Source organism: Herpailurus yagouaroundi, unplaced genomic scaffold (assembly GCF_014898765.1).
Source record: "Herpailurus yagouaroundi ecotype Mexico unplaced genomic scaffold, PumYag 182, whole genome shotgun sequence".
Lineage (NCBI taxonomy): Eukaryota > Metazoa > Chordata > Mammalia > Carnivora > Felidae > Herpailurus > Herpailurus yagouaroundi.
In genome coordinates, this window is record NW_024412413.1 from 18,846,117 (window position 1) to 18,872,892 (window position 26,776).

At 49.3% G+C, this 26,776-nt stretch overlaps 2 protein-coding genes across 4 annotated transcripts in view; one reads left to right on the forward strand and one right to left on the reverse strand.

Annotated features, from left to right (window-relative positions):
* Positions 1–14,327: 14,327 nt before the first annotated feature.
* ASCL1 (achaete-scute family bHLH transcription factor 1) lies at positions 14,328–16,663 on the reverse strand. Of its 2 annotated transcripts, none has more exons than XM_040491060.1 (2): positions 15,843–16,663; positions 14,328–15,475 (listed from the first exon to the last, which is right to left on the reverse strand). In XM_040491060.1, exon 1 carries the CDS (start codon positions 16,641–16,643, stop codon positions 15,891–15,893), a length of 753 nt encoding a protein of 250 aa, XP_040346994.1. In that variant the 5' UTR covers positions 16,644–16,663; the 3' UTR covers positions 14,328–15,475; positions 15,843–15,890. The 2 variants fall into 2 exon arrangements, with proteins under 2 accessions (XP_040346994.1, XP_040346993.1); XM_040491059.1 differs by having other exon boundaries at positions 15,375–15,481.
* Positions 16,583–26,776, forward strand: part of PAH (phenylalanine hydroxylase) — a 113,909-nt gene continuing 103,715 nt past the window's right edge. For both annotated transcript variants that reach the window (XM_040491057.1, XM_040491058.1), the window contains exon 1: positions 16,583–16,693. The gene's annotated coding sequence lies outside the window, so the exon portion shown is untranslated. The remainder of the gene's footprint in view (positions 16,694–26,776) is intronic.

A 26,776-nucleotide genomic window follows, 5' to 3' on the forward strand; every position in this document is an offset into this window, starting at 1 on the left:
TCCCAAAAATAAATAAACGTTGAAAAAAAAATTAAAAAAAAAAAAAGTCTGGAAACGGAGAAAAAAAATTATGTCTAAACAATAGATTTGCTACATTTTCAAATAACATGCTCCGTATGTTTCCTTCAACTGCTAGATGCCTTTACAGGCAAAATATCTCTAAATTAAAGCCTAATGGGTCTAACTTTTAATCTGAGGAGTTCAATAACAATTTGGGTATGTTCCCTGTTTTTATAGATCTTTCAGATATTATATAGCATCTTTTGGATTTAGTGATGCTCCCTGGGTGCCAGTTGGAGAGGATGTGAGAGAGAGTCTTGCAAATGACTCTTGGGTTTCCAGTGGAAGACACGGGGTGTGTGGCAATATCAGCCATGCAGATTTGGAAACTAAGTTCCGTATGTTCTTTCAATTAACATATTCAAACCTCCTAAACACCTAATGACCCTTAGAGGCTCTAGGAATGGAAAAAAATAGGAAGAACTGAACATGGAGTTCCAAACATCAAGGTCAGTGCCATGGGCTTAGATGTAGAATCCAGCAGCAGAAGGAACTAGTTAGAAAAGATGCCACCTGGTCTTGATGGTTTGAGATTCTTGCCATCTTGAAATCTGAGAACATAACCCTTTGAAAGGATATACCTGGCATTCTGTCCATGTGTTCTAATCTTGGAAATACTCCTTCCTAGCTGTGTGGTGTCGGGCAAGTCAGTATCTCTGGGCCTCCGTTTCATCATCTGTAGCTCACAGGACTGAAAGAGGACACCTTCAAATATTCAGTGACTCCACAAATGAAATTGGTGATGCTGTATTGAGAAATCTGATCTAGTTTCCAACTTAAAAGTAGAGACAAATAAGGGAGGCTGAAAGGACTGAGAACAGATGCGTGCTTGGTGTGGGCCTCAGGAATCAGTAAAAAGCGACTCTTGGGGTAGAATCTACTGTAGAGGGACCTTGAGTGCCTTTGAGACCCAATGTTCAGCCTCCTCTTGTTGGCTAACAGAATCCCATTTGTGTTTGAAGCAGCCACATTCCCGGCTTAAAAAGTTGATTTCTGGCTTTTTTTTCCCTCCCATTCCTTAAGCCATTGGATATAGTTCTGGCCAAAGGGATAAAATCGGGGCTATGGGAAGAGGTTTCAGGAAAGCACTTCAGAGGAGAACAGCTTTGGTGGGCACAGCCCTCCTTCTCCTTACACTCCCCTCTGCTTGCCTTAGAAAGCAGACATGATCTGGAGGTGGAAGGGCCATCCTGGGGCCACAGAGCACCGAGCCAAATGCTAAGTAAGGATGGAAAGGTAGTCAGCACAGGTGGCCTGGGAGCATCATGAACTATCACCCCAACCCTAGTTCCAACAGCCAGACTTCTTGCTCAGAGAGAAAGGAAAGGAGGGAGGGAAGGAGGAAGGAAGGGAGGGAAGGTGGGAGGGAGGGAGGAAGAGGAAGGGAGGGAGGGGCAAGCCCCTTGTGTCTGGCTCACCATCATGGGTTGGCTATTTTGCACATATGCTGCCAAACCTATTTCTGATAAAAGTGACGCCTGAGCTCCCTCCTATCGCGATGAATAAGCGCATTTCCCTGCAGCATTTAGTAGGCTTGGGAGACCCAGATATAATAAATGACTGCTTCTGGAAAAGAGCTTGCTTATAAAGATAAAACTAATTGCAATCCTCCAGGACAGAGACGCTATTTTATTCATCTTTACAGCCCCAGTGCCCAATGTGGACATGACATACTTTAGGATCACAGTCCCCGAGTTAAATGAATGATGAAGAGAAGGAGACGATCTTTTTCCATCGAGGAGTTATTCTATCTATATGACAGCAAACATTCCCCTGTGATGATTTGTCAATGAGTCCATGGCACTGACTTTTGGGCCCCCCACCCTCCAGGTCACATAAACCAGCCTATGGGAATGTCACATAGAAAATATAAGAAGCTATTGATTTTTTCACCAGTGTGGTTGACAAGCCTCAGGAAGAAATGAATCTCTAGGCTCCTGGGGTAAACTAAAGGCTCTTCTGGTACCATCATGGCAAGCAATGATGACACTTGCCCTAAAAGATGTAGCAGAGCTGCAGAGAGAAGCACCTGGGAGAGCCAGGGGGCCCCTGGGGTGACCGTGCAGGAAGGCAGAGACAAAGAAGGCTCTTCTTTTGCTGCCTCTCCTCTGCCACACTCCTCACCTGGACAGTGTCTCATCTAAGGCTTAGCTCTGAACTTCAATTCTATTCAGATGCAAACCGTTTCTCTGTTTTTAACCCCCCAAACTAGGAAACAATTTTCAGAGAAACCAACAGTTTCCAGTGGCAGAGGCACCGAATGAGGGGAGATATCCTGCCAGAGCACAATGTAAATATTGCTCCTATCTCCACCTGCATCCATTTCCAGCCAGGACCCGAAGGACAGTTTCTAAAGTTACCCTAGTTGTCTAGGGTATCAGCATCGCTCTAGAGCAAGTAGCTGCAAACTATGATCTGAAAGCCAAATCCCGTCTTTGCAAATAAAGTTTTATTGGAACACAGCCACCTTTTCATTTCCATACTGTTCCTGCTGCTCTTAAACTGCAATTGCAGAAACCATCTGCTTGTTACTCTTTACAGATAGTTTCATGATCCCTGCCCTAAAAGCTGTTTGTTGGCTTTTATTGTTACTTTTTTGTTTGTTTGCTTGTTTGTTCTTTTGTTTTTTTGGTCTTTGTGTTATGCTACCCAGCATCTGAGTGTCCTTCCTTGCATGCTGCTAAGCATTTTGGTCGAAAGCAAAGCCTATCTGCTGCTCTAAAAGCTGGCGAGGCCAGATACTGCCTTCCTGTCTCCCTTGCATCTATGTCTCAACCAATCAGAAGCTCCTACTCCAGCTGTGGACTTGACAGCTAGTGGCACAAAGAAGCAGGGCCGGCAGAGAATTCATCTTTATCACAATCGCAGCTGGGGCTATGGCCGCGGCTGGCCAATTTCACAACCAATATCTAGCGCTGGAGATGGTGTCAGCATCAATGGTGGTATCCAGAGGCTGGAGGCAGAAGGGGCTGCAGCTTTACCCAACTATTATGGAGAAATATGTTGGCCATGATCTTGACTTCTGTCAGCCTCATTTTCTGACCCCCGGAAGCAGCCTTTCCAATAACTCTGTGAACAAGTGAGAGCCTTTTAGTAAGTTTCTTTTCAGTGTAAGCCACCCAATGCATCTCTGTAGCTTACAACTGAGAGCTCTGACCAATGAAACCACCTTGGGTATTTTTGGGGGTTTTTTTTTTTTACACTAGTAGAGCCACTAGCAGATTACAAATCACCATCACATAACCTGTTTTGTTCTTAAGACAATCCTGTGAAGTGTGTTTTTATGCCCTCTTCACAAATGAAGAAACTGAGGCTAGGTGAGGTCAAGCAATCTCTTTGAGTCAGTCGACCCTTGGAATCCCTTTTGCTGCAATCTCTTTCTATTGTGCAAAGCAGGCAGAGCTGTTTTATAACATCAGGGACATGCTCATTGGTTATACTTACAAATTAAACAAGTCGCATCTCAGCCTCAAAGGGCACAGAGGGTTGAAAGCTCTGTTAATCTTGTCAACTTTTGCCTCCTTTATTCCAGTCCAGGTGGCTTTATTTTTGCATTTGAAAATGTCATCACCACGTCATTAGCAATGCACTGTTACCTGGCAGTAGGAAGAAGCATCCTGGGCCATATGGCTGAGTTTAATCTACATGGTCACGGTGTAATCCCGTTGAAATGGCTTCCCTTTGCAATCAAAACCGAATTTCACACTTTACCGAGATGGGGACAGCTCTTGTCTTCCCCAGAGTAATATAGATCTCCCCAGGCAGCCAAGGCCAATGGAAATGGCTTTCTTCTCTAGGCCAGCAGCAGGTGGGGAGCAGGGCCGGGAGGTCAGCATGAATGGACGAAGCTGGAAAGGAGAGAGGCGGGAACACTTGGGGAGTCAGAATCCAAAGTAATCCTTCACGTTCCCCACCTATGGATTACCATTGGGAACATGCAATCTCTGGAACTTCAGAAAAGTAATTTTGGGATATAAATCACTTTTATGCTATTGGTGGTTTTATCCCATTCACTGTTGTCATTTCTAATGTTGGTTCTCTGACTTACCTCCACAGGAGGGCTCTAACATTAAAATCACTGTCCACAAACAGGCCTTATATCAGAATCATTTAGTTCATCAGAATCTCCAGGAATATGTATGTTAGGCAGATATGCCCCCATTTCTTATAATGCAGCTTCATTATAATGCAGTCTAGTATATGAGAAACACTGGTATAAATAAATATGGAAAAAAATTGAATGTCACTAATGATGTAAGACAAGCAGAATGCAAGAAAGAGATGTTGCTTTTAAAAAAGCAATTGGTAAGGTTGTTTGTTTGTTTGTTTAAAATATAATAATATCTAGTGAGGTCATGGTCTTCATCATTGCTGGTGAAATTGCAACTGATTCAGCCTTTCTGAAGGCAATTATGTAACATGAATCTAAAAGTCTTCAGAAAACACATTTCCTTTAACAGAACCATTCTCCTTCTTCCCATATGTCCTGAGGATATAATTATGTTTGGTTATAAAGTTTTTCATCACAGGATTTAGTCACACATGGCAAAAATAAAAAAATAAAATAAAATAAAGAAAAAGAAATCTCTTTGTGTAAAATTACACAGATTAGTTAAGATGTTATGGTACATTCAGTCAACATTTGAAATGATGTTGTAGAAGACTGTGATGAATCAGAAATATGTAACTACAAGATTTTTTTCATGTCTTTCTTACCGCACAGACTGTAAGGGCTGGGGTCACGTTGGTCTCTCATTCTGGTATCCTGAGGGTCTAGAATAGGGCATGGGAAAATACGTGTGGAATTAATAGCTAAACTGATTAACGTTCATATTTTAAGTAAAAAAGTGAATTATATGAAACCACTTTGCCAAAAAATATATAGATAATTGTACATTGACTGGTTTTCTCTGGCTGGTAAAAGTATAAATGATGGGGGGCGCCTGGGTGGCGCAGTCGGTTAAGCGTCCGACTTCAGCCAGGTCACGATCTCGCGGTCCGTGAGTTCGAGCCCCGCGTCGGGCTCTGGGCTGATGGCTCAGAGCCTGGAGCCTGTTTCCGATTCTGTGTCTCCCTCTCTCTCTGCCCCTCCCTCGTTCATGCTCTGTCTCTCTCTGTCCCAAAAATAAATAAACGTTGAAAAAAAAATTTAAAAAAAAGTATAAATGATGGCTATTCGTTTTACTTACAAGATAGTTATATCACAGATTCACCAATCTACATAAATTTCCTAAATATATATCACTATTTACAATTCTGCACAATATACTATCGTAGAATCCTGCCAATACGTATTTGAACCAAAACTCCAACATAAAAGTTTTGGGTTGTTTTAAATTCTTCAACACTATAAAAAAATAATAATAATACTACAACACTCTTTGCTGTGTGTCTTTTGAGCATATCGGATTTTTTTTTTCCTTAGGAAAAGTACCTAGAATTAGCATTAGCCTGTGTTTTTTTTTTTTTTTTCATCTCTAGAGGATCTCTGTCAACATAGAAGCTGTTCACTGAAATGTTTACCCTATTTAGGTGCCACGGAAAAAACTGCCCTTTGTTTGTGTATCCCAGTGAAGCAGGGGAATATTCCTGAGGGTGAGAAGGTGGGTACAGAGCAAGCTTCTTGGCCACTCTGACAGGAAAAGACTGGGAAAAGAACATGCCCAGAGCGGGCTCTGCCTTCTCCCCAAGCCTTTGCCTCCATCCCCTTGGAAAGTGGAGACATTGGGAACTGTCTGAAACCTGAAGCTGGACTGGTCCAGCCTGGCCCCCTCCCAGGCCTGCGATGTTTGCTCATTCTGGTTTTTTTTGTTTGTTTGTTTTTTGTTTTCTTTTTTTTTCACAGAAAAGATATCATCATCAGTTTATATAAACCACTACTGGCTGTATCCCTGCAGTAAAAGAAACCAGTTTTCACTTCAGCCATCTTCGATCATGTGCTTGAGGAGGGGGGGCACTCCTAAAGATTGGCCTGCCTTTCAACATGACTGTATTCTGAACATACTCAGGCAACATAATATTCTCATAAAATATGCTCAGAGTAGACCCTGTGTTTACACTCCTCCATGATCACGGCCAGCAGTCCATGAGGTAATGATTATTTATCAAGGACAGACTCTGTCTTCTGGAAGATGGAGAAGGCTGTTCAGAGAATGAGTGAAAATGAAAATGTGGGAGAGACAAAGGATGTGACAATCATTCACTCCTGTTCTCTGGAAACCAAAACATCCCCACAAGAAATCGGAGGAAAAACAATGATGGAGAAGCTGACCAACTGTTGCAGAATTATTAAACATTCCTGGGCTTATAAAAAAGCTTTACTGGTTTCTTGTCCTTTCCTTCCTTCCTTCCTTCATTTTCTTCCTTCCTTCTTTCCTTTCTTTCTTTCTTCCTTTCTTTTTCTTTCTCTCTCTCTCCTCCCTCCCTCCCTTCTTTCCTTCCTTCCTTCCTTCTTCCTCCCTCCCTCCCTCACCCCTCCTCTCTCTTTTTCTTTCTCAAATTGGTGGTTAGGAGCCTGGAAGAACTGATTGGTGGAATTACAGAGATTTGAGAGTTGATACAAATGTAAGCAATCTCAGGAGGCCCAGGTGGCTCAGTTGGTTAAGCAGCTGACTCTTGATTTCAGCTCCGGTCATGATCTCACGGTTTGTGGGATTGAGCTCCCTGTCAGGCTCTGCAACGACAATGCAATGATTCTCTCTCTCAAACTAAATAAACCCGAGAAAAAAATGAAGTCATCTCACCAGTGCCAGATGCAATGGCAGTGATGGCCATCCTTGAATTTCTATGAATAATAATGTGCTTCCTTTCTCCTGGCAAAGTGATCATTTCTTGGAGCTACATTTTTGCCTTCCACAAAATGGGCTGATGATTTCCTGCCTGTCTCGCTGGGGAGCAATAAGCCACAGCCAAACCATTCCGCTCTTACTAGACGGTGACTGCTCTCTTCTTGGGGGCCCTGGAATTCTTTCCCACCGCCAGACAGTCTCCCTAAGACCCATCCGCATGGATTCTGCTGTAGCTCATACCTTCCTGTGGTAGGAGCACCACAGAGCAACAATACAGAACCTCCTGATGGCTTAGCCATAGCCGTCATCACATCCAAAGGTCATTTTTGTTTCACGGATGTAATTGCACACGCAGCATTTTTCTCCTGGTCCACAAAAATAAAGGACTCAATCCTACTTAATTTTCCCCTGAATTTTCTTGAGCAGCCTACTGTGTGCTACATACCAAGCTAGGCACTTTTACGTGGTTTATCCTATTCTATCTTTGTAATTACTCTCACGGATAACTGTTGTTACCTCCGCTTCTGCAGAGGAGGAAATGGAGATTCAAGTCCCTAGCTAATTGGTGATAGTACATGGAGAACCCCAGCCTGATTTCTTGACCCCAAAATCAAACACCTGGAACCTGGAACAAAATCTTGTTCAAAGAAAATCAGAAGGACCATTCTAAGGAATCCCACCCTCCCTTCCTCCTTTCATTTCTTCCTTCCTTCATCTTTCTTTCCTTCCACAAGGTTTTGAGTGTCAAGATGTGGGCCAGATGCTGTTCTACAAGCAGGAAGTGTTCTTGGGAATACAAGAAAAGAACATGCTTGCGTCTTGGTCATGTTTTCAGAAGCAGACAAACGGAAAGTTGGTCTCTGGATCTTATTGGAAAGACTACGTACGGGCTAGATTATGGTTGAAAGACGTGGAATTGGGAGTCAGGCAAAACTGAGTTCACATCCTGACTCTGCCACTACTTAGCTTTGTGATCATGGAGAAGTCATGGAGCTTTCCCTGAGCCCCTCATTTTTTTTCCATCCATAAGGTAAATATAATAACACAACACCTTACAGGATTGCTCTCATTATGAACAAAAGGAGACGCCTGGCACTTGGAAAATGCTCAGTCAGGAGAGATGAGGGTCTGGCCACGTGCGCCCAGCCGCACCACGGCCATTGCCAGAAAAGGGCCTCCTACACTGCCCTCGTCCGGGAGGCCCGTGTGCCCATCCACAGGACTATCTCCTATGACCTCTCCCAGGCATCTGGTGCTGACTCTTAGGAAGAAGAAGCAGGAGGTATCTTTGCACACCCCCGACACTGAAGGAACCCCACTCGGGACCCATCTCCTTCCGCTTTCAAAATCTGCGCCCCTTCGGTCCGGCGGGTGCTTCACCGGGTAGCGGGGCCAATTCGCCATGGCGGTTTGTATCTGCAGCACGCCTGACAGGCTGGGAGAGGAAGGCGTTAATGTTTTCTGACAGGCGACCCCTAATTGTGGGAGCTTTTCTTCTCCGGCTTTCTGTGAAATTCTGACTTAGGCGAGCAGCATAACAAAGTGGTAGGGCATTGAGTGGGGCTTGCACTACACTGAGCTGGGGGGGTAGGGGGGGGTGGGCCCAGCATTATTCATGAAGACTTTCAGCTGTTTTTGTCTTTTAACTAACCTTTGAGTTTGATCAGAGGCCTGGCCGGCCTCCCTTTCGCCAAAGGCCTTGCTGGCATCTGCACAATGGGGACAGACTGTTTTTCCTAGTAAAGAGCGATAGCTGGGGGAGGCCAGGGCTGTGTGTACTGGAGGTGGGAGGAGAGGGGGAAGCCAGCTTTACTTCGGTCCTGGTCTTAGGAGAGGGGTGATTACTGATAGAATTTCCAAGCCCCAGCGCTAGCGGCCACTCTGATGGCTCCGCGACTTTACCCAGGAAAATGCACACAGTGGGCTGTTTTTCCCATTTGATTTTCAAACGCCACACTCCCTTTCGCCCCAAATATTTTTCTTCCTCACCCACTCCCTCCTCCCAAAGGGCCCATTGGCTGGAGCAGGGGTCCCATCTAGAAGTGTTTGGGTGTTGTTAATTGAAAATAATGATGGGGGAAAAGAGGAGACAGCAAATGAGGGAAGAGAGGCGAGGGGAAGGAAGAAATAAGGGAAAAGAGAGTGGAGAGGGAGAAAGTGACTCAAAAGGCAGGGGAAGACCCAAAGGAAGGCTGGCCGAGGGATCCCGCCAGGCAGGGTCTGGGAGGGCGGGCTGAGCGGCGGCAGAGTCCACAGGCGGCGGGGCTGGGCAGTGCCCGAGCCCAGAGGCGCAGCCTCCCCGCCCTCCCTCCCGCAGGGGAGTGTGGGGGGCCGTCGAGACGCGAGGGGGGAGGTGCCCTCCAAGCGCTCTTGCGTTTGGCAGGTGCCGCGCTTTTGTCCCCGGAGTCCACTTCCTGCCCCGACTGCCCGGACCAGGGCCCAGTCCTCTCCAACGTACTTTGCAGAAAGTGACTCCCGTCAAGGAGTGTGGGTTGGCGCCTTTCCCCCCCATCTCATTCCCAAAATAGCCCTGGTAGCCAGCGCATCAAAGGCGGCTTTGTGAGCGGCCGCCTGCAGGCTGCCTGGAGGGGGGCGCACGTGGGACGTTCTGGGAGCGCTTCCCACTCCCCTCTCCAGCCTCTCTCCATTCTCTCATTCATTTCTCCCCCCTCCTTCTTTGTCTCTTTTCCCCCTCTGGTTTTCTCCTCTTCTGTCCCCTCTCACCTCTCGCTCTCGCCTCCCCTTCTCTACCCCGGACTTCATTCTCGAGTTTTTCTTCCTCCTCTCTCCTGCCTCCCCGCTTCTCCCCCCTCCCCCCATCCCAATCTCTCTTCCCCTTGTTCTCTCCCTCTCCTCTCCCCCCACATCCCCCCGTGTCTCTCTTCTCCTCTCGCTCACCTTCTGCCTCTTCCGCCCTTTCACACCTCCGGGCTCCGGCGCCCCCCCCCCCCCGCCCCGCTCCCCTCCGGCCCCCACCGCACCCCTGCAGTCAGGTAGCTGGGCGAGGCCGGCGCGCGCAGCTGACAGCGGACGCATGCCTGGAGCCAATCAGCGCCCGGATGCTCTGCAGCTTGAATAAATCATTAAACCTGACACGCGCTCGGGGCCCGCGCTGCGCGCTGCAACTTGCTTCCTGCCATTAACCTACACACCCTCTTTTGTAACAACCTAATCTTGCATACAAAGGAAGAAGGAATATAACTTCGACCTGCCTTAGAGCCCAGCCCTTTGCACGCGCAGCGGGAAGAGAACGTTAGCGTCAGTGAAACCACGTCCCTCCCTCCCGTTGACTCGGATAACCTGGAGTTTCTGGGGGAATCCGAAAACGGATCATTTCTTGGCCCGGGAGTGGAAAGAGGGAGAAAAAAAAAAGTTCAGAGCCTTCTCGACAGTGGGAAAAGGAACATAGGATTGAGGGCATTCAATACTATCAAGAGACGCATCCACAGTGTTCTGAAAGGAGGTTGCAATAAAACAAGCTTCTCAGAGAGTTCACTCTAGCAGATACAAGTTAGGACAATGAAGTCCTAGAAATGTGGGCTAAATTTAGTAACTTGTTCCTCCGTTTCCGTGAGGACATAAATGGCTGAGTGAATGAACGAGTGGCTCCCCCAACCTTAAGCATGGCCTTTGTCTTCGTGGCAAGCCTCCAGCACCACCTTTCTATCTGGTTCAGAAAGATAGGAGAAACGGTTATTTCTTGCAGTGACATTTCTTGTGCTGTCAGCTCTAAAGCCCTTACGTTTTCTATTTACCAAGAGAGGGTGTTATCCTCATTTTCCAGAAGAGCAAACTATAATTTACTTCTTTTGCCAATGCTCTGCTAAGTCATTCCTAGCTCAAAAAGATGAAGTGATTCTCCAAAGTTAGGTCCTGAACAGACCTAGGTCCACCTCTGACCTAAGAAGTTTCTTACTGACAGACCTACGAGTCCCTGGAAATCTTAAACAAAATGAACACATCCTGGAGATCCTGTAGAATAACCAGTGTACCAGCCAAGGTCAACAGGACCGAATGGCACACTTGAAAAGGTAAATGAAAGGAGTTTAATGGGGAGACAGAGTTGTGGGTGGGACTAAGGGAAGCAAAACCGTGCAGCACCCTGAAGACTCCCAACAAGGGGGAGCCATTACCACCTCTGTGCCTGAAGGAGCAAGAGGAAGAAGCTGTTACTACACCCCAGCAAGATCTGCAGTCGTGGGAGAGAGGCCTCCGGACAAGAGCTGTGGCCTTAGACCAAGGAGCAGAGCCACTGCCAGAGCAACTGAGCCCAAGCAGTGAGGAGCAGGTCTATGAACCTCCCAGCCTACCTCCCCTACTACCTCTCAATCTCCTCTTGGTGCCTCCCACTGGCCACACCCAGCAGAAAGCCGGAGGGCAAGGGAGCCCTCCTGAGGAAGTCCACAGCAACCAGCCTTCTCAAACACAAAGCAGATCAGAGAAGGGGGGAGAGGGGAGACTGGAGGAGGAAAGGAAGGTTAAGTAGCTCGGCTATGAATCCAACAGGGCAGACCATTCAGTCAGCAAATACCTATCTCCACAGCAGGGGCTGTGGAGATTCCAGTGCGCAAGACGGGTAAGGTCCCTGTCCTCATGGAGCTTACTGTCTAGCAGGGGGCGACTGACAGCAATCATATAAACAAAGATATAGCTTTCTCACATAGTAGTAAATGCCAGGAAGGAGAAATAGCGTAATGGGTAGAGAGTGACTAGGGCCAGCGGAGAGCTGCTTTAGATAGAGTGTTCAGGGAAACTTCTTGGAGGAGGTGGCATTTGAAGTACGGTGACCCGAACTTCCCGGTAAAGCGGACCTTAACTGCACGTCGACTCCCAGACTTCTTTCTGTTTTATGGGTAAGCCTCAAATCTAGGCTGTGATTTACACGCATCAGCTGACCGTTCCTGTGGAAACTAGGGGCAGGACTGGAAGTCAAGAATTCACAACCACAGGCTCTGCCATTTCCATATAGCTTGTAAACTCCCCCAGAAGGCAAATGCTAACTGCTTTCCATTGTCTCCTCATGCTGCTGTGGGGACCGTCAACACCAGGTTACAAACAAGAATACTGAAACTCAGAAGGAATCGAATTGCCCTGGCTTCTGTGTTCCACCAGCCCCAGCCCTGCAAAAACAGCCAAGTGGGAATGCACAGCCACTCCTTTCTTATTACATCTCAGCCCTATTCCTTTGATGCTCTGTGCAGAGAACAGACCCATTTCTTCACTCTCCCTTGGGCCAGCCTGATGTGAACTAGAGATAAGTTCTCCACACACACACAGTCCTACTGCCAATTAAAAAAAAAAAAAAAATTTTTTTTTTTAAGGCTTTGTTTGCCAGGGAGGTGCAAAGTATGTCCCAGCAGCTCCAGCTCAGCCTATAATACTCGCGTTCAACAGTTCGGCCGCCAGCGAAAGTCTGCTTTTTTCTTTAGCTCCAGCACTTTGCACTCCTCGTCAATTTCAGGCGTGCCTCCAGTCTTAACTCGGTGGTCTCCAGGCTATTCTTTGAATAGGTAAGATTTCTCAGTCAATAAAGTCAAGGCAGTTTTCTTCTCCAGTTACCCCTCTCCAAAAAAAAAAAAAAAAAAAAAAAAAGTGAGGTGGGGGCTAGGACGGGGGAGAGGCCGCGATTGCTAGTCGCTGGGGTCTACATTTTGTATTTCGCTGACAGCCCAGGGCCGCTGCAAAGCCCGCGGCGCAGCCAATGGGCAGCGGTGATTTATGGAGCTGACTAATGCTGGCTGAATGCGGCCTGTCAGAGCAGTGTGAATGGCTTCCCTTCCCCGCACAAGCCCCGGCTTTGTGTTGCTAAGCGATTAGAGCAGATGTAATGAGATTTTGCCCAATCCCCGCTTTGCCCTTTCCTAGCTTCGGCAAAATTGTGTGTGTTTTTGTGAATTTTTAGAGTTTGCCTTCGCATTGTGGCAAACAACGGCTAACTTTGCCTCGAGTTTAACGAGACTGGATATTTCCCATTCAGAAGTGAGTAAAAGAACACCTGTCTTCACAAGGAGAAGGGGGGAAAATCCCCTTTGTGGGTGCTGAAACATTATCCTAATGTTATATTCATAGCCATAAATGACTTGCTACACTTTCTTTGCATACCTTATCTGGAAACTTGCAAAGGAGCTAAATTAAAAGAAATTGGGGGGGGGGGGGGACCCCAGCTCTGGTCCTCCAAATGAGAAGATAAAAATAAAAGCAGGCATCACAAAGGCATTACTTCCCTCAAGTAAGCTCTAAATTGGCCCACTGCTGGCAGAAAGTCCGATTATTTATGGCGATGAGGAATTTACTGATTTTTTTTCCCCTTAATTACGCTCATCTCTTTGAAAAGGACTGAAGCTTCAATGTGCATTCTATAGAGGGTCATTTACCAAAATGACATCAGACGCTGTGGCGTGCTCCGTGCATCGCGGCTTTAAAAAATGATTATTCTGTGCACTAAATGGTATAGATGTACCAACACAGACTAGATTTTTAACTCTGGAAGACATGCTGGCTCTCCGTTCTTTGTTGGGTTTTGTAAGATGCATTTTGCGCTAGGCTTTCCGCTTGGCTGGAGACACGCAAACTGAATCTGCAAGTAATGCAGGCAGCGAGGGAAGAGCCAACGAGAGAGGGGGTAGGATTCTGATCACGTCCTTGCTAACTGACAAGAAGCAAGCCAGCCAAAAACCCACCAATTTCTTTTTGAATCTTGGTAATTGGGTACTTTTACACGCAGCTCACGCTATTCGGATAGAGTCACAAACGTAGATAGGCCAGTGTCTCAAAGCGACCACACATTTCTAAGGCTTTTATTCATTTAAATCTAACTCCTTCTGCAGAGAATTCATATCATAGTTCTCCTTACTTAAAATCAATATGGGAAGTGTGTGGAGTGGGGAAAAGGAACAGAAAATGTGTGCCTAGCCTAGAAGTGAAGGAAGAACACACCCACCACTGGGAGCACAGCAAAGACTGCCCCCCCCCCCCCCCCCCGCCCTGCACAAGCTCCAGTACCAGCAGCTTTACCCCCACCCCTAATATCCATTATCTCATCCAGCTTTTCCATGGTTTCACAATGAGAAACTCTCCAAATGGGGCTAAGGGTTAGAAAGTGAAGGTGAGGATCCTCTCCTTCCAGTTCATTTTTCTGGGAGATTTTTTTAAATATACAATCATGTCATCAAAAGACATTGCAGTCATTACTCACCACCTGTTCCCTAGGTGTGTGTGCGTATGTGTGTGTGTGTGTGCACGCTTGCGCGTTTGCAGCATAAGAGTGGAAGAAAGTTGTCTTTACTTACCTATCTTTTCCCTCTACGTTTGTCATAGAGTCACCTTGGGTAGGACTGGTTATAGCACTTATCTTTGTCAATTCTGCCACTTAGCATGCTGTATACCACCCTCTTCTCCCCCACCCACTCCTCCCCTTTGGCCTTTCGAAAATAACTTGTACAGGGACCGTGGAGTCAAGGAAGACGTGGAGGAGGCTGATTATTTTCATTTGTAAAAAAAGAAAAAAGTTTTATTACGAAACTAGTTTGTATAAAACAGGGTTATACACGTTTCTTGTAAGTCTGTAATAAAACAGCAAGGAAAAAAAAAGGCAGTGATAGAAATTTCCCAAAAGGCAACCTATCAAAACCAACTGGCTGCCACTTTACGTTTGGACAGTAGCTGCATAAACTTTGTTCTTCTTGAACAGTATTTAATAACGTCATTAATACATTAACAAAGTTTCTATAAAGTAAGACACATTGGTGCTGAAGTACATCTGGTGGCCTCTTGATCTCACCTGTGAGGAGAGTTCTTTACAAAAACCACGTGGGGAAAATGGCAGTTGTAAGGTGAACTACACATCTAAGATAGGCAGAGGTAATAGCATTACATGTTAAAGTATCAAGATATACACATTTTAAACCATTTGTACAAAACTCTATAAATTTTTTCTCTTTCTTTCTTATGTACAAAAATATCTTAATATATCCCCAAACTGGTTAGGATAGATACAAATAGATTTTTCTTATAATAAAAAAATTCACAAAAGATTGGAAGCATTCTATGATGAAAATGGTAGAAAAGATGGTGTGAGGAAATGGGGTTTGGGGAGCCCCCCCCCCCGGGGAGGATCTGGGTTTCAAAGGACTGAGTATAGCATAATTTCACTGCAGACAAATGTCCACAGCATATTGGGATGGGGATAGTGAGAAGAAAGACACCAACCCATTTCTACAGGGCTTAGAACTGCACTTTCAGAGAGGGCGGGGAGGTGAGGGCACCCTAGCAAGTGCTTTCAGTTCTGCCTGTTACTGGTGGGTGGGAGTTTTCTCTAGGGCTGTGCTGCTCCCTTCCGCCAGGAGCCCACTGCTTTTGCACGCAAGCTGCATTCTGCACTTTGACTCAGGTCCTAGTCACCCTTCATATCTCCGTAAAGAATTGGGAGTGCAAAGATAGAGTTCGGAGCGCATCCCTGTTTCGAGAGAGCCTTGCTTCTCAGGCATGCGCTGCTTAGTTGGTCTTGTGGTTGGTTGCCTGAATTTATTTTTTTCTTTCCTTCTTCTCTTCTTTTTTCTTTTTTTTTTTTTCCTCCCTTCCAACATCGCTGACAAGAAAGCACTAAAGATGTAGGTTGTGCGGTGACCCTATAACTTGAGAAGAAGGGGAGAGGTTAGTATGAACTTGGAGGCTGGCAGTGGGGGAAAGTGGAGGTTTGAGGGAGGATCTGTCAGGTGCAGCACCTCTTTTGACAGGTCCCAGTACTCGGTTCTCCATCGTTCGCAAACCGCCCCTCCCCCCGTTATTCCCCCCTCCAGCCACTCTTAGAGGCCAATACTGAAACTAACAAACCAGGGTTTGAAATCGACAAAGTTTAAATTAATTTACAAATTCTTTAAATCAACCCCCTCCCCCCCATCTCCGTGGAGACAGTCCCCCTCCTACAGACACTAAGACGGAGGAAAAAGAATGAAGGTAAGAATATCACACTGTTCACTCCCAAATGCAACCTACCTGCTTCCAAAGTCCACTCGCACCGGGGCCGGGACAAGGCCGAGCCCCTCAGAACCAGTTGGTGAAGTCGAGCAGCTCTTGCTCCTCGGGGCTGAGTGGGTCGTAAGAGCCCTCGTCGGACGAGTAGGAGGAGACCGGCGAGCCGGCCATGGAGTTCATGTCGTTGGAGTAGTTGGGGGAGATGGTGGGCGACAGGACGCCAGCCTGGAAGGCGGCGCTCACCGCGTCGTGTTCGTCCAGCAGCTGCTGTAGCGCGCGGATGTACTCGACCGCGGAGCGCAGCGTCTCCACCTTGCTCATCTTCTTGTTGGCCGCGCCGTTGGGGACGTGCTCCCGGAGCGTGGCAAAGCCCAGGTTGACCAGTTTGACGCGGTTGCGCTCGCGCTCGTTGCGGCGCGCCACGGCGGCCGGCTGCTGCTGCGGCAGGCTGTAGCCGAAGCCGCTGAAGTTGAGCCGGCGTTTGCAGCGCATCAGTTCGGGCGAGGACGAGCGCTGTCGCTTGACTTGCTTGGACGCTGACTTGTGACCGCCCCCTGAGGGCTGGCCGTCGGCCGCCGGGCTCAGCTGCGGCGCCTGCTGCTGCTGCTGCTGCTGCTGCTGCTGCTGCTGCTGTTGCTGCTGCTGCTGCTGCTGCTGCTGCTGCTGTGCGCTCTGCGCCGCCGCCGCCGCTGCCGCCGCCGCCGCCGCCGCGGCCGTGGCAAAGAAGCAGGCTGCGGGCGGCAGGAAGGGCTGCTGCGGCTGCGGCTGCGGCTGCGGCTGCTGGCCGGCGCCGCCGCTCTCCATCTTGGCAGAGCTCTCCATGCGCAGCGGCCGCCAAAGAGTCGCCGAAGGGGAGCAAGCGGGGACGCGAGGTGCGGGCGCGCGAGGGGACACAGACAGGACTTGGGTGCACGAACAGAGAGGGAAAGAAGGGGAGAGATGAAGAGGCAGCCCGGAGGGAAGTTAAAAAAAACAAAACAACAACAACAAAAAAAAAACCCAAACAAAATCCCGGGGAGACTTCTTTGGGTGGGAGCAGCGAAGGTGCAAACGCTTTTCCTCCTCCCTCCACTCCTCCTCCTCCTCCCTCCCCTCCTCCCTTCGCGGGTTGGCTTCAGGAGCCTCGCGTGGCGCTCGCGTGTGAGCCTGCCGCTCGCGCCTTCTTGTTTTTTTTTTTTTTTTTGTTGTTGTTGTTGTTTTTGTTTTGTTTTGTTTTGTTTTAAAGGCAGAAGGAGCAAAAGTCAGTGGTGAGCACGCTCTGCTGAGTCTCCCGTTCCTCGCCCCCTAGGGCTGCGCTCGCTTGCGCCGGGGTCTCGGTCTCTCCAGCCGTGGCTCAGGCTGTTTTTGTTTTGTTTTGTTTTTTTTAAATTTTGTTAACTCCCTTTCTTTCTTATTTCCTTCTTGCCCTCGCCCTCCCTGGCCGGTGCCCTGTCGGTGCGCCTTCCACGTTCCCTGGCCAGAAGTGAGAGAGTGCTGGGCGGCCGGAGTGCGGCCGCCTTTTCAATGGGACACCCAGCCCCACGCGCAGCGCTGGCCCCGCCTCGCCCCCCACTCCCCGCTGCTGTAGCGAGCGGCTGCAGCCCCCACTACCCCCTCCTCCTCCCTCCTCCTCCCACCCACTCCCTAAACTCTCCCTCCTCCTCTCCCCTCCCCCCGCCCGGTCCCCGCGCCGGCTCCTTGCAAACTCTCCATTCAGCCGGGTTTGTTGTTGCAGTGCGTGCGCCTGGCGCGTGCCGGACTCCCGGCTGAATAAACAGGCGGCGCGCTTAGGGCGGGCTGCAGCCGGGGGTGGCTCTAGAAAGGGGGGGCCGGCGTGTCTGGACGGGCGAATGGCCCTGGGAATTGGGGGTGTAGGGGTGGAAAGGTTTGGGGTGAAGTGCCTCGGGATTCTCCTGAGAACTTGGAGCAAAGCTCAGGGAAGGCTTTGAGCAGAAAAAGTGCCACGAGGCGGTGTGCGGGTTGACGAGACTGGGGCTCCATTTTTCCTGCTTTCTTCTACCTACTGTCATTCTCTTGGGGGGGGGGTGTCTTCGCCGTTCTTGGGAGCTGGAGCAAATTTGGGATCGAAGGTTAGAAAGATGGGGAGAACTCCGTGGGAATTACTGGACTGCGAAAGTAAATAAAAGTACCGTTAAGGCTGGGTTCTAGTCCCAAAGCGTCCTCTCGCTAGCTCTGTGGCCCTTGGTGAGTGGCGTCTGCTCCGAGCCTCAGTTTCCTCGTCTGTAGCAACAGAAGTTTGGATTGGATGGTCTCTAATGTCCCATCCAGGTATAAAAACTAGGATATGCTCCTCACAACTGAACAACTGTGGGGGGGGGGGGCGATAAAGACGGAGGTGATCTCCTTGAGGGCTGGTTGGGATCAGAACTATACGTAGGTGTTTGGCCGCGATGCCCCCCAGGATGACCTCAGTGGCTTTATCCCAGAGGATGATTTCCGGACCGGCTGGGGGATGCATAAAGCGCGGGGCGCTCTGGGGTTTCCCAAAGTGGGTCTGAGAAAAGAGTTGGGGATGGAGGTTGAGGGGCCAGAGGAGTTTGTCTGGTCGTTGGGCACTGCCGCAGTTACCTCGGCTGCCTTGGCGCAGCCTCCATCCCGCCCCAGGCGTGTGCCCGGCGGGCCGGTGGCAGGCGACTGGGAGCGGAGCCCGGCGGGGCCGCGTGCTGGCGCCGCGAGGGAGGGGGAGTCGCTTGCAGCCGTCGCTCGGCCGCTGGGACTGCGCCCACCCAGGCGCCCTTCCTGGGCCTCGGCCCTGGCGCTCTCCGGCCGGAGCCGGGTCCAGCTTCGGGGCGCCTTGGGAAGCGGCCCTTTGGAGAATGCGGACCCAGCCGCCGCTCCCATCTCCGCACCGCGCTGCTGGAGGCGGGGGAAGGAGGCTGGGGCCACGTCTCAGGTCGCGTCATAGACAGAAGAAGAGGGAATCGTCCGGTTGATTTGTGCAGTAGAAATAGACAGTTTTGATCGGAGACCTGAAAGCAGGGACGATTGTGGAGAATTACCTAAATAATTGCTTCTCATTGGACTTCCCTTTGGGGAGATGGGTCTTTCTAAAGGATCTATGGGGGTGACCCAAGGAGCCACCTTTGGTTTGTGTGCCTAGCTTCGAGGGTTGCCAGAACAGTAGCGGTGGCGGTGATGGGCAGTGGGGACGAATGGCTCCGAGGTGAAGCACCTGTCTTCTCTGCCTCAGTTTCCTCTTTGAAAACGTGTGGGTTTGGGAAGCGCGGGACCTAACCGTGCCAACAGAGACCAGTTCTGTAACCCTCTTTCCCCACCCAGCCTCCTTCCTCACAGTAACCTGTGGCTTGTCGACCCCACAGGACTGATGGACTCAGTGGCATTTACGCTTCTGTCCTCTCCCCTCACCCCCAACCCCCCACCCGCCACCCCCCACCCCGGGAAAGGAGTTGAGAGGACTCCAAGATACCTTTTGTCTTCATTTCTGGGAAGTGTAGCAGGCTGTGAGGCCTAAAACAGCCACATCACCGCTTTGCTACCCCAAGAAGCCCCTGGTAGACCACCTGACCAAATAGCGGTTATTCAGGCGTGTCTCCCCACCCTCACGCCCCGGCGGTGAGCCCCGGGTGCAGGCCGCTAGGAGGCGTCCACGAAAAGCCGCCTGTGCCCCATCCACTCCTCTTGAGCAAAATGAGCGGAGTCGCCAACACGGACCCATCGAAGTGCGTTTTCTTTCGCAGGCTGATTCAAGCGCCCTTCCAATTCAGACTCTATCAGTCCGTCATTTAACAAAGTCTGTGGTCCTGGCTCTAGCACTGTTTCTGCGTTTTACCCTTGAACAAGCTCCTCTTTCTCTACGGCCCTCAGTTTCTCGATCAGTGCAAGAGCGGCGAACACCAGCTCATTTCCAGTGGTGTGTCTAGGGGTGCGGAAAAGTTGCCAATAGCCCGCCCGCGTCCTCGGTTTCTTTTTCGGGTGCGGACTTCACTCGTGCGCGGAGATCCTAATTGTCAGAGACTTCAAGGCCACAGCCTAAGCCCAACCCCCAGCCCCCACCCCCCTCCATCACATGGGCTCCCGAATACTCCTACTAGTGAAGCCATGCATTGTAGTGGTCCTGCGTGTTGGCCTCAGCCCAGGAGAAAAGACAGCGAGCGCTGGGATCCTTCCGGCCAAAGCCACCGGAACGTTTGTCCCTTTTCTCCCCGCTCCAGCCCAGAGCCAGCTCCCATTCTCAACCCGCCCCACTCCCGCATCCTCAGCCTGAGACCTTACCGGCTTTGCAAAATCTCCAAAAACCCAGGCGTTCCCTTCTGCCTACTTGAGTGAGCGCAAAGCAGGCTCCTCCTGCCACCCACCCTTCCCAGCCCTGCAGTGTCCTCTCCATCTTCTCCGACCGCAAGGTTGAGTGGGCTAGCTTCCTCTTCATGGGGCTTGGCCTCTGTCTTTGGGGATTGTGCACCACCAGCAAGAGTTTGCCACGGAAATTGCCCTTCTGGTTGTTTCATCAGTTTGAAACAAACACTGAGGCTTAAAAGGCCATTGGAATCCTGCTTCTGACCCTGTGACCTAGATTAGGACCCACCCCTGCACACACACACACACACACACACACACACCCCTGAGAGAACTGCCGTATACTCTCTGAGGCCCAGGGAACCTAGACTTTGCACTGGCAGATAGAACAAATGGATTTGATTTGGTATCCAGGCTCTGTTGCTTAACAGCTATGACTTTGAGCAAATAGCCTCTGTTCTAGTCCTCATAGCTAGGACTTGATACAGTCCTCACCTGCCCCATGCTCGGAGTTATGGTACCTACTTCCAAGAGTTGTGAGGTTTCAACCAGATGTATGTGGAGCGCTCTGGGCCAGGGGTAAATAGGAAGGGATTCATGAGAATAGCCTTTCTAAAACTATGAGGAAGTCACTGCTCACACAGCCCATCCAGGAAAGGGATTGTGGGAGGAGGCTTCCTGGTACCACGCTGTGATAATCACTGTAGCCATTGTCCAGCCATCGGATCTTCATCACCACCTTGTCCCACTGTCCCAGCACCTGGAAGTGGGTAATTCCTGTCATTTTAGAGGAATGGGGTGATGCTCAAAAATCAAGGTGGCACTGAACCCAACATTTTAACATAAAACAGAAGCAAGTGAGGTCAGATACGGACAAGCTTCACGGCTTGCGCATGTAGGGGCTTTAGCAGAACCACTGGCCCTGACCTCTAGCTTTCTGTGGCTCTCTTGGCAACCAGGGGGCCTGCCTCTGAGCAAGTCCCCTGGGCTTTACTTGACTAGGACACTCAAAATGCCATTTATCTAGATGCGGAGGGAGAAGAAAACTCACAAAAGGAGTGTTTAACACCTTCATCCATAAATGGAGTAGTGACACTTTCTTTGCTCATCTGTCAAGGCTGTCGGGAGAATTAAATCTGATGTTTGTGAATTCACTTTGTAAATCCCTCCACACATATCAGGGATTGCCATTCTTGTAAGGGGGTGGCAGGACATTGACCGCCTCTGGTGTGTATTACCCAGAATATAGACATCCCAGAAAAATGGGAAGGTTTCTCTCTCTCCTGCAAAACAATGAAAGCCGTTCTGTTAGGGAATCCTGGAACTGGACCATACTTTAGTTTAATCCTGGTCTGCCTTCAGCACTGGTATCTACATGGGGAGCTGGCTTTCCTGGTGATACAGGAGGATCTGCTGCCCCGGAGACCTGAGGCCCCGGTACCCCAAGTCTGTTACCGTAATTTCCACTCACAGTTAAAGGCCAGACCAGTGCTACCTTTGCTCATACACTCTCCTCAAGCTCCAGAATGGTGCACCTTCTCTCCACGGAAAGGAGATATTAAAAGGTTCCATCCATCCTTTTTGTTTGGGGGGAAGGGAGTTAACATTAAAAGTGAAACTAGATTTTCCATTGAACAGATCACTTAACAAAATTACATTTAAGTACAAAGATGAACACAGGCCTTGATTCTTGATTTGGAGACAATATTTTTAGCATAAACCTCAATTTCAGTGAGCGCTAAGTCCCAGAAGTCACAGATGCTTCAGGAAAAGTGGGTATACAGAGTATTCATGGCCTGTAGTCAACACCGTCCTATCCAAGAAAAATGAAAAGTTTATTAGTGCTTAATCTGTTGTCTCCAAGCTCACCCTTCCCAAGGTAACTTCAGAAACTGTTGCTGCCCAGCCCCAAGTTAGGTCTGACTGGCCTGGGATGGCCTGGGGAAGGGGGGTGGTGGGGGGCGGGGTGTGAGGCAGAATAGCATGAACCACAGATTTGGCTTGGCTTCTTGGTCACAGCAGCCAGGCCTGCACCTGCATTAAGGAATCCAGGCTTCAAACAAATCTATTTGCTTTTTCAATACGCCTTAAAAAGGAGAAAAAGAAAAGCTGAAAAAAAAAACAAAACAATAAAAGCACAAACTATTATTTTATTGTGGCTTTTTGGTTAGGGAGGGGGGGTTTCGGGCAGGGTGAGGGAGTAATTTGCAGCCACTCTCACAAGTCCTTTTGAAGTTCTCCAAATAGGAGAACTAACGCTGCTAAGTCTTTATTTTTTCTAAAGCCCCATTTACATTATGATTAAATACCTTCCTGGGATAAGCATAAAGAAAGTCGTTAATCTATATAGCTCTCCAAAGAATCAATACATTCTAAACTTTTGTAGGATTTGTTACACTCTATTTTGTTACAGTAGGCCAGCTCCTCTCCGTCTAGGCACATGGCTCTCTGTCCCTCCCCCCCACCCCACCTCGTCCAAGAATGAAAATAAAGTAAAGGTCTTTCACGGTAAACAAAACCAGCTGATTCTTCACAGAGACCCCATGAATAGCTGCAGAAGAAAAAAAAAAAACTTACAATAAATGGTGCATTTTTTTCTCTGCTGGGTATAGTATTCAAGGATCAGGGCAGTATTCAAACAGAGGTCCATTTTTTGCTCAGCAAGAGAGTTTAGAAAAGAAGCGTGGGGTCCATTCAGAGCTTTCCCCCCTTCACAATCGCAGGGTTCTATGAAACCTATATTCCATGCCTTGTCGGAGTGTTTCTGGGGACCAATTATTGCTTTGTTGCACGGCTTCTTTGCTGAATCTTTGAGCAGCAAGAAAAAAAGCTCTCGAGTCTACCCTTATTTTGACCATTTCAGTCATTACTCAGTGTAATAATTAATATGACAACTGGACGCTTGAGTTTGTATAGAAACACCTCAGCTACAGGAGCGAGCGTGCAGTGGGTGGTAACGAGCCGCACATCAGCCAGGGAAGCCACACACACAAAAAAAGGAATGAATGGCCAAAGAGAAAGAGAAGGAATAAAGATAAAATAGTTGGCACAACGCAGAGGAACATAAAACAGACTCGAATGGAGGGCGGGAGGGGGAAGGGGGGACAATTAGAAGGGGAGGGGGGGACACCCTACTGAGGTTAACTTATTTTGAAACTGTTTTCTGAATAGCGCCCTGGACATGAGTGGCCGGCTTGCAGCCGGGCGCCTTTCCCCCCAATTTACCAACTCTCTCGGAACGCGGAGGGGGGTAGCGGTGGGGGAGAGGGGGAAGAGGGCTCCCCCCACCTTCGGGCTCTCCTCAGGGTCCTTCTGGGAGGTGCACCCAACATGCCACCCAACCCAAGCTCCAGCTCCTTGTTCTTTTGCAAAAATGCTGTTTCCTTACCACCAACTTCGGTCTTTAGATTTGCTAATTCAGAGGACCGGGCGCAAGTATAGACTGGAGAGGCGAGGGCTGCACCACGTCACAGGGATGGATGCGGGGGGGGGGGGGGGTTCTGGTACGCCCCAATAATTCTGCCGCGTTGCCCTGAGGAACAGCTCCCCGCGGGGCTCCTAGCAAGGAGGATCTCACCCTGGTAGCTTAGAGTCGCACTGGGCGCTGCGCCCCAGCGGCGCGCAGTGTCCGCCTCTGCGGGTCCCCGCAAGGGCGCCCCGGGGTTGCGACCTGCTCCGTGACGGCATAATAAATAATTAGAGGGTTTAAGCGCGTTCGCCACAGCTCATGCTAATGAGCCAGATAAGGGCTCAGGCTAACCCGAAGTGACAGTTTGCATATAAGGAGGGAAGAAAAAAAAAAAAAGCCTTGCTATTTTTTCCCCAACTTGATCGCTCCTTCTCAAATTCATACGGCCTCCACTCCCATCCCCCCTTCCTCTCGGTTGCCTCTCCTCCTATCCCTCCCCACCCCCCCCCCCACCTCCCACAACACCCTCTCCACCCTCTTTTGGCCTTTCCTCTGTCTTTCGCCCTGCCCCGCCGCGAGGAGGCGTCACCCAGTCCCTGGGTGCCGGCATCTGACACGCGGGGAAAGTTCGTTCCCAGCACGTCCTGGCCAGAATCAGCCCCAAGGAAATGGTCCTTGTGCCTGTCTTCACACAGTGTGCACCGCATCAAGGCTCCCGTGCTCCAGGACAGGCTTTAAAGCTCAGGGTGAGGGGCCTCTCAGAGCTCTGGAGGGGGTGGGGGATGAGCGCCCTTGGGTGCTCTCTGCCCTCAACAGGGTGACACGAGCTACGGGCTGGGGCGAAGGACGCAGGCGCCCAGGGTTCCAGAGCTCCTGAAGCTTTCCTGCCGCTCTCCGAAAGCAGGGGCAGTTTGCCGAAGTGACTGAGGTCAGTCGTGTGTCCCCATTGTGTGGCCACGTGTCCTGTGTCCATCATCACCTCCCAAAGTCCGAGCTCAGCCCGACTCCTTGCGGCGCGGCCCGGGAATGCGCTGGCCTATAAATCAGCCAGGCGGCTGTGAGCCGTCTCCACCTCGGGTGCAGACCTGGCCGTCTGCCCCAAGGGCCAAGGGCGTTTGCTCACTTGAGGTGAGGAAGGAGGCCACCGCCAGGGTCCCGGAGTCTATTTGGGAAACTGAGCCCCCAGGTGGGCCAGTTAACTCTTTCCTTTCCCCCCAACACTCTTCCCTATGCCCAGTATTGCAGGGTCTTTTGGGGGGAGGAGGAGGGAGAGGAAGAGGGTGATTTCTGACACATGGATATTTATTGACAGGGAACCTTAGAGAAACAGCAACAGAAACGAAACGAAATGAGTTAATATTTGTAACATTCTGAGAACAGTGCTTGGCACAGAGTGAACACTATATGCATTTGCTAAATAAGTGTGAGCATACTGAGTACATAACAGGAGGAATATGCTATTCATCTAAGGTGTTAGAAAATGCCACTTTGATCCCCAAGTGATCAGGGTCGATATGCTCATTGATGCATCAACTAACTATAGAACATAGTTAGAAGTAACTAAGACAAGCATTGCCTTCACTAAGCTTGTAGTTTAGCAGGCAGAAAAGGAGGTGTGTAAGAAAAGGAGGTCCATTAAAAAGTCACGGCGGGGCAACAATGGAGAGCCCTCTGACTCAAGTTCCATTAGTCTAGACTCTCACCCTCCCTCATCCGCCAGCCTACCCCTATTGGGTAAATACACAATCTAGTTAGGAAGGGGAGATTCTTCTTGGAATCCTAAAGTCAAACAGCTTCTCTTCCCCAACCAAATGGTCATCCCTAGCTTCTTCCATATGGCAAGTCATGAGCAGACACTGGTGAACTGCAGACACATGCGGACCCGTAGTGTTAAGGACAGTGCAAAAGCAAGCCACTTGAATTCAAAGAGATAGACTCCAGGTTCTGGAACTTTCTAGCGCTGTGTCCTCAGGCAAATTGCTCACCTTCTTCCTAGACTGGTTTTCATCCACAAAATGAGGGACTGAGTAGGATACCTCCCCTCAGGCTCTGACTATATAGACTATACAGACATCACCACTTAACCCTTTCATGGTCATGGCCCGCTTCTTTGAGCAAACATCTTTCCCAGTTTTTTTATGGAAAGAACCTTCAGGGGGCAAATGATCTCATCCACAACTTCATGACGTAGACCAGTACCTACTAGTACCAGTACCTGCCAGACCAGTACCTGCTGGCCTCCTGAGGAAAGGGAAAGACATAGGTGGGCCATTGCTCATCAGGAATCTGGTGTAAAGGGAAGTAACTCACCTTATCACTAACAGCTTTGCTTAGGAAACAGGATTCTTCTTTATTGGCCTGAGCAGTTTTTGGTCAGGGATTTGGGGACCAGGAAAACTCACAGTCCTCCACTGCGGGTTGTGTGAGTCGCTCGCCACCTGCCGGTTGTTTCTAAATCTGCAGGGAGTACTGCGTGAAAAACCTTGGCATTTCGATTCATTCTACTGATTCTACTCTGTACAATTGACTTCAACCATAGAGTGCTGTGCGGCTTGTATCGCGTCCCCACAATACCCACATTAGAAACACACGAGGGGCGCCTGGGTGGCTCAGTAGGTTAAGAGTCCCACTCTTTTTTTTTTTTTTTAATTTTTTTTCAACGTTTTTTATTTATTTTTGGGACAGAAAGAGACAGAGCACGAACGGGGGAGGGGCAGAGAGAGAGGGAGACACAGAGTCGGAAACAGGCTCCAGGCTCCGAGCCATCAGCCCAGAGCCTGACGCGGGGCTCGAACTCACGGACTGCGAGATTGTGACCTGGCTGAAGTCGGACGCTTAACCGACTGCACCACCCAGGTGCCCCAAGAGTCCCACTCTTGATTTCCGCTCAGGTCATGATCTCACCGTTTGTGAGTTCGAGCCCTGAAATGGGCTCTGTGCTGACATTGCAGAATCTGCTTGGGATCCTCTCTCTCTATATATGTGTTCCTCCCCCACTTGTGCTTTCTTTCTTTCTCTCTCTCTCTTTCTGTCTCTCAAAGTAAATAAATGAACTTTAAAAAAAAAGAAACATACGCGGTGATTGTTAATGTTCAGATTCTGAAACTTCATTCCTGAGCCATCAAGTTATAATCTGGGGCCAATTGGCCTTTTTAAAAAATGTTTATTTTTATTTTTTTTAGAGAGAGAGAGACAGAGAGAACAAGGGAGGGGCAGAGAGAGGGAGACAGAGAATCCAACACTGTCAGCACAGAGTCCAACGTGGAGCTCAAACTCAGGAACTGTGAGATCA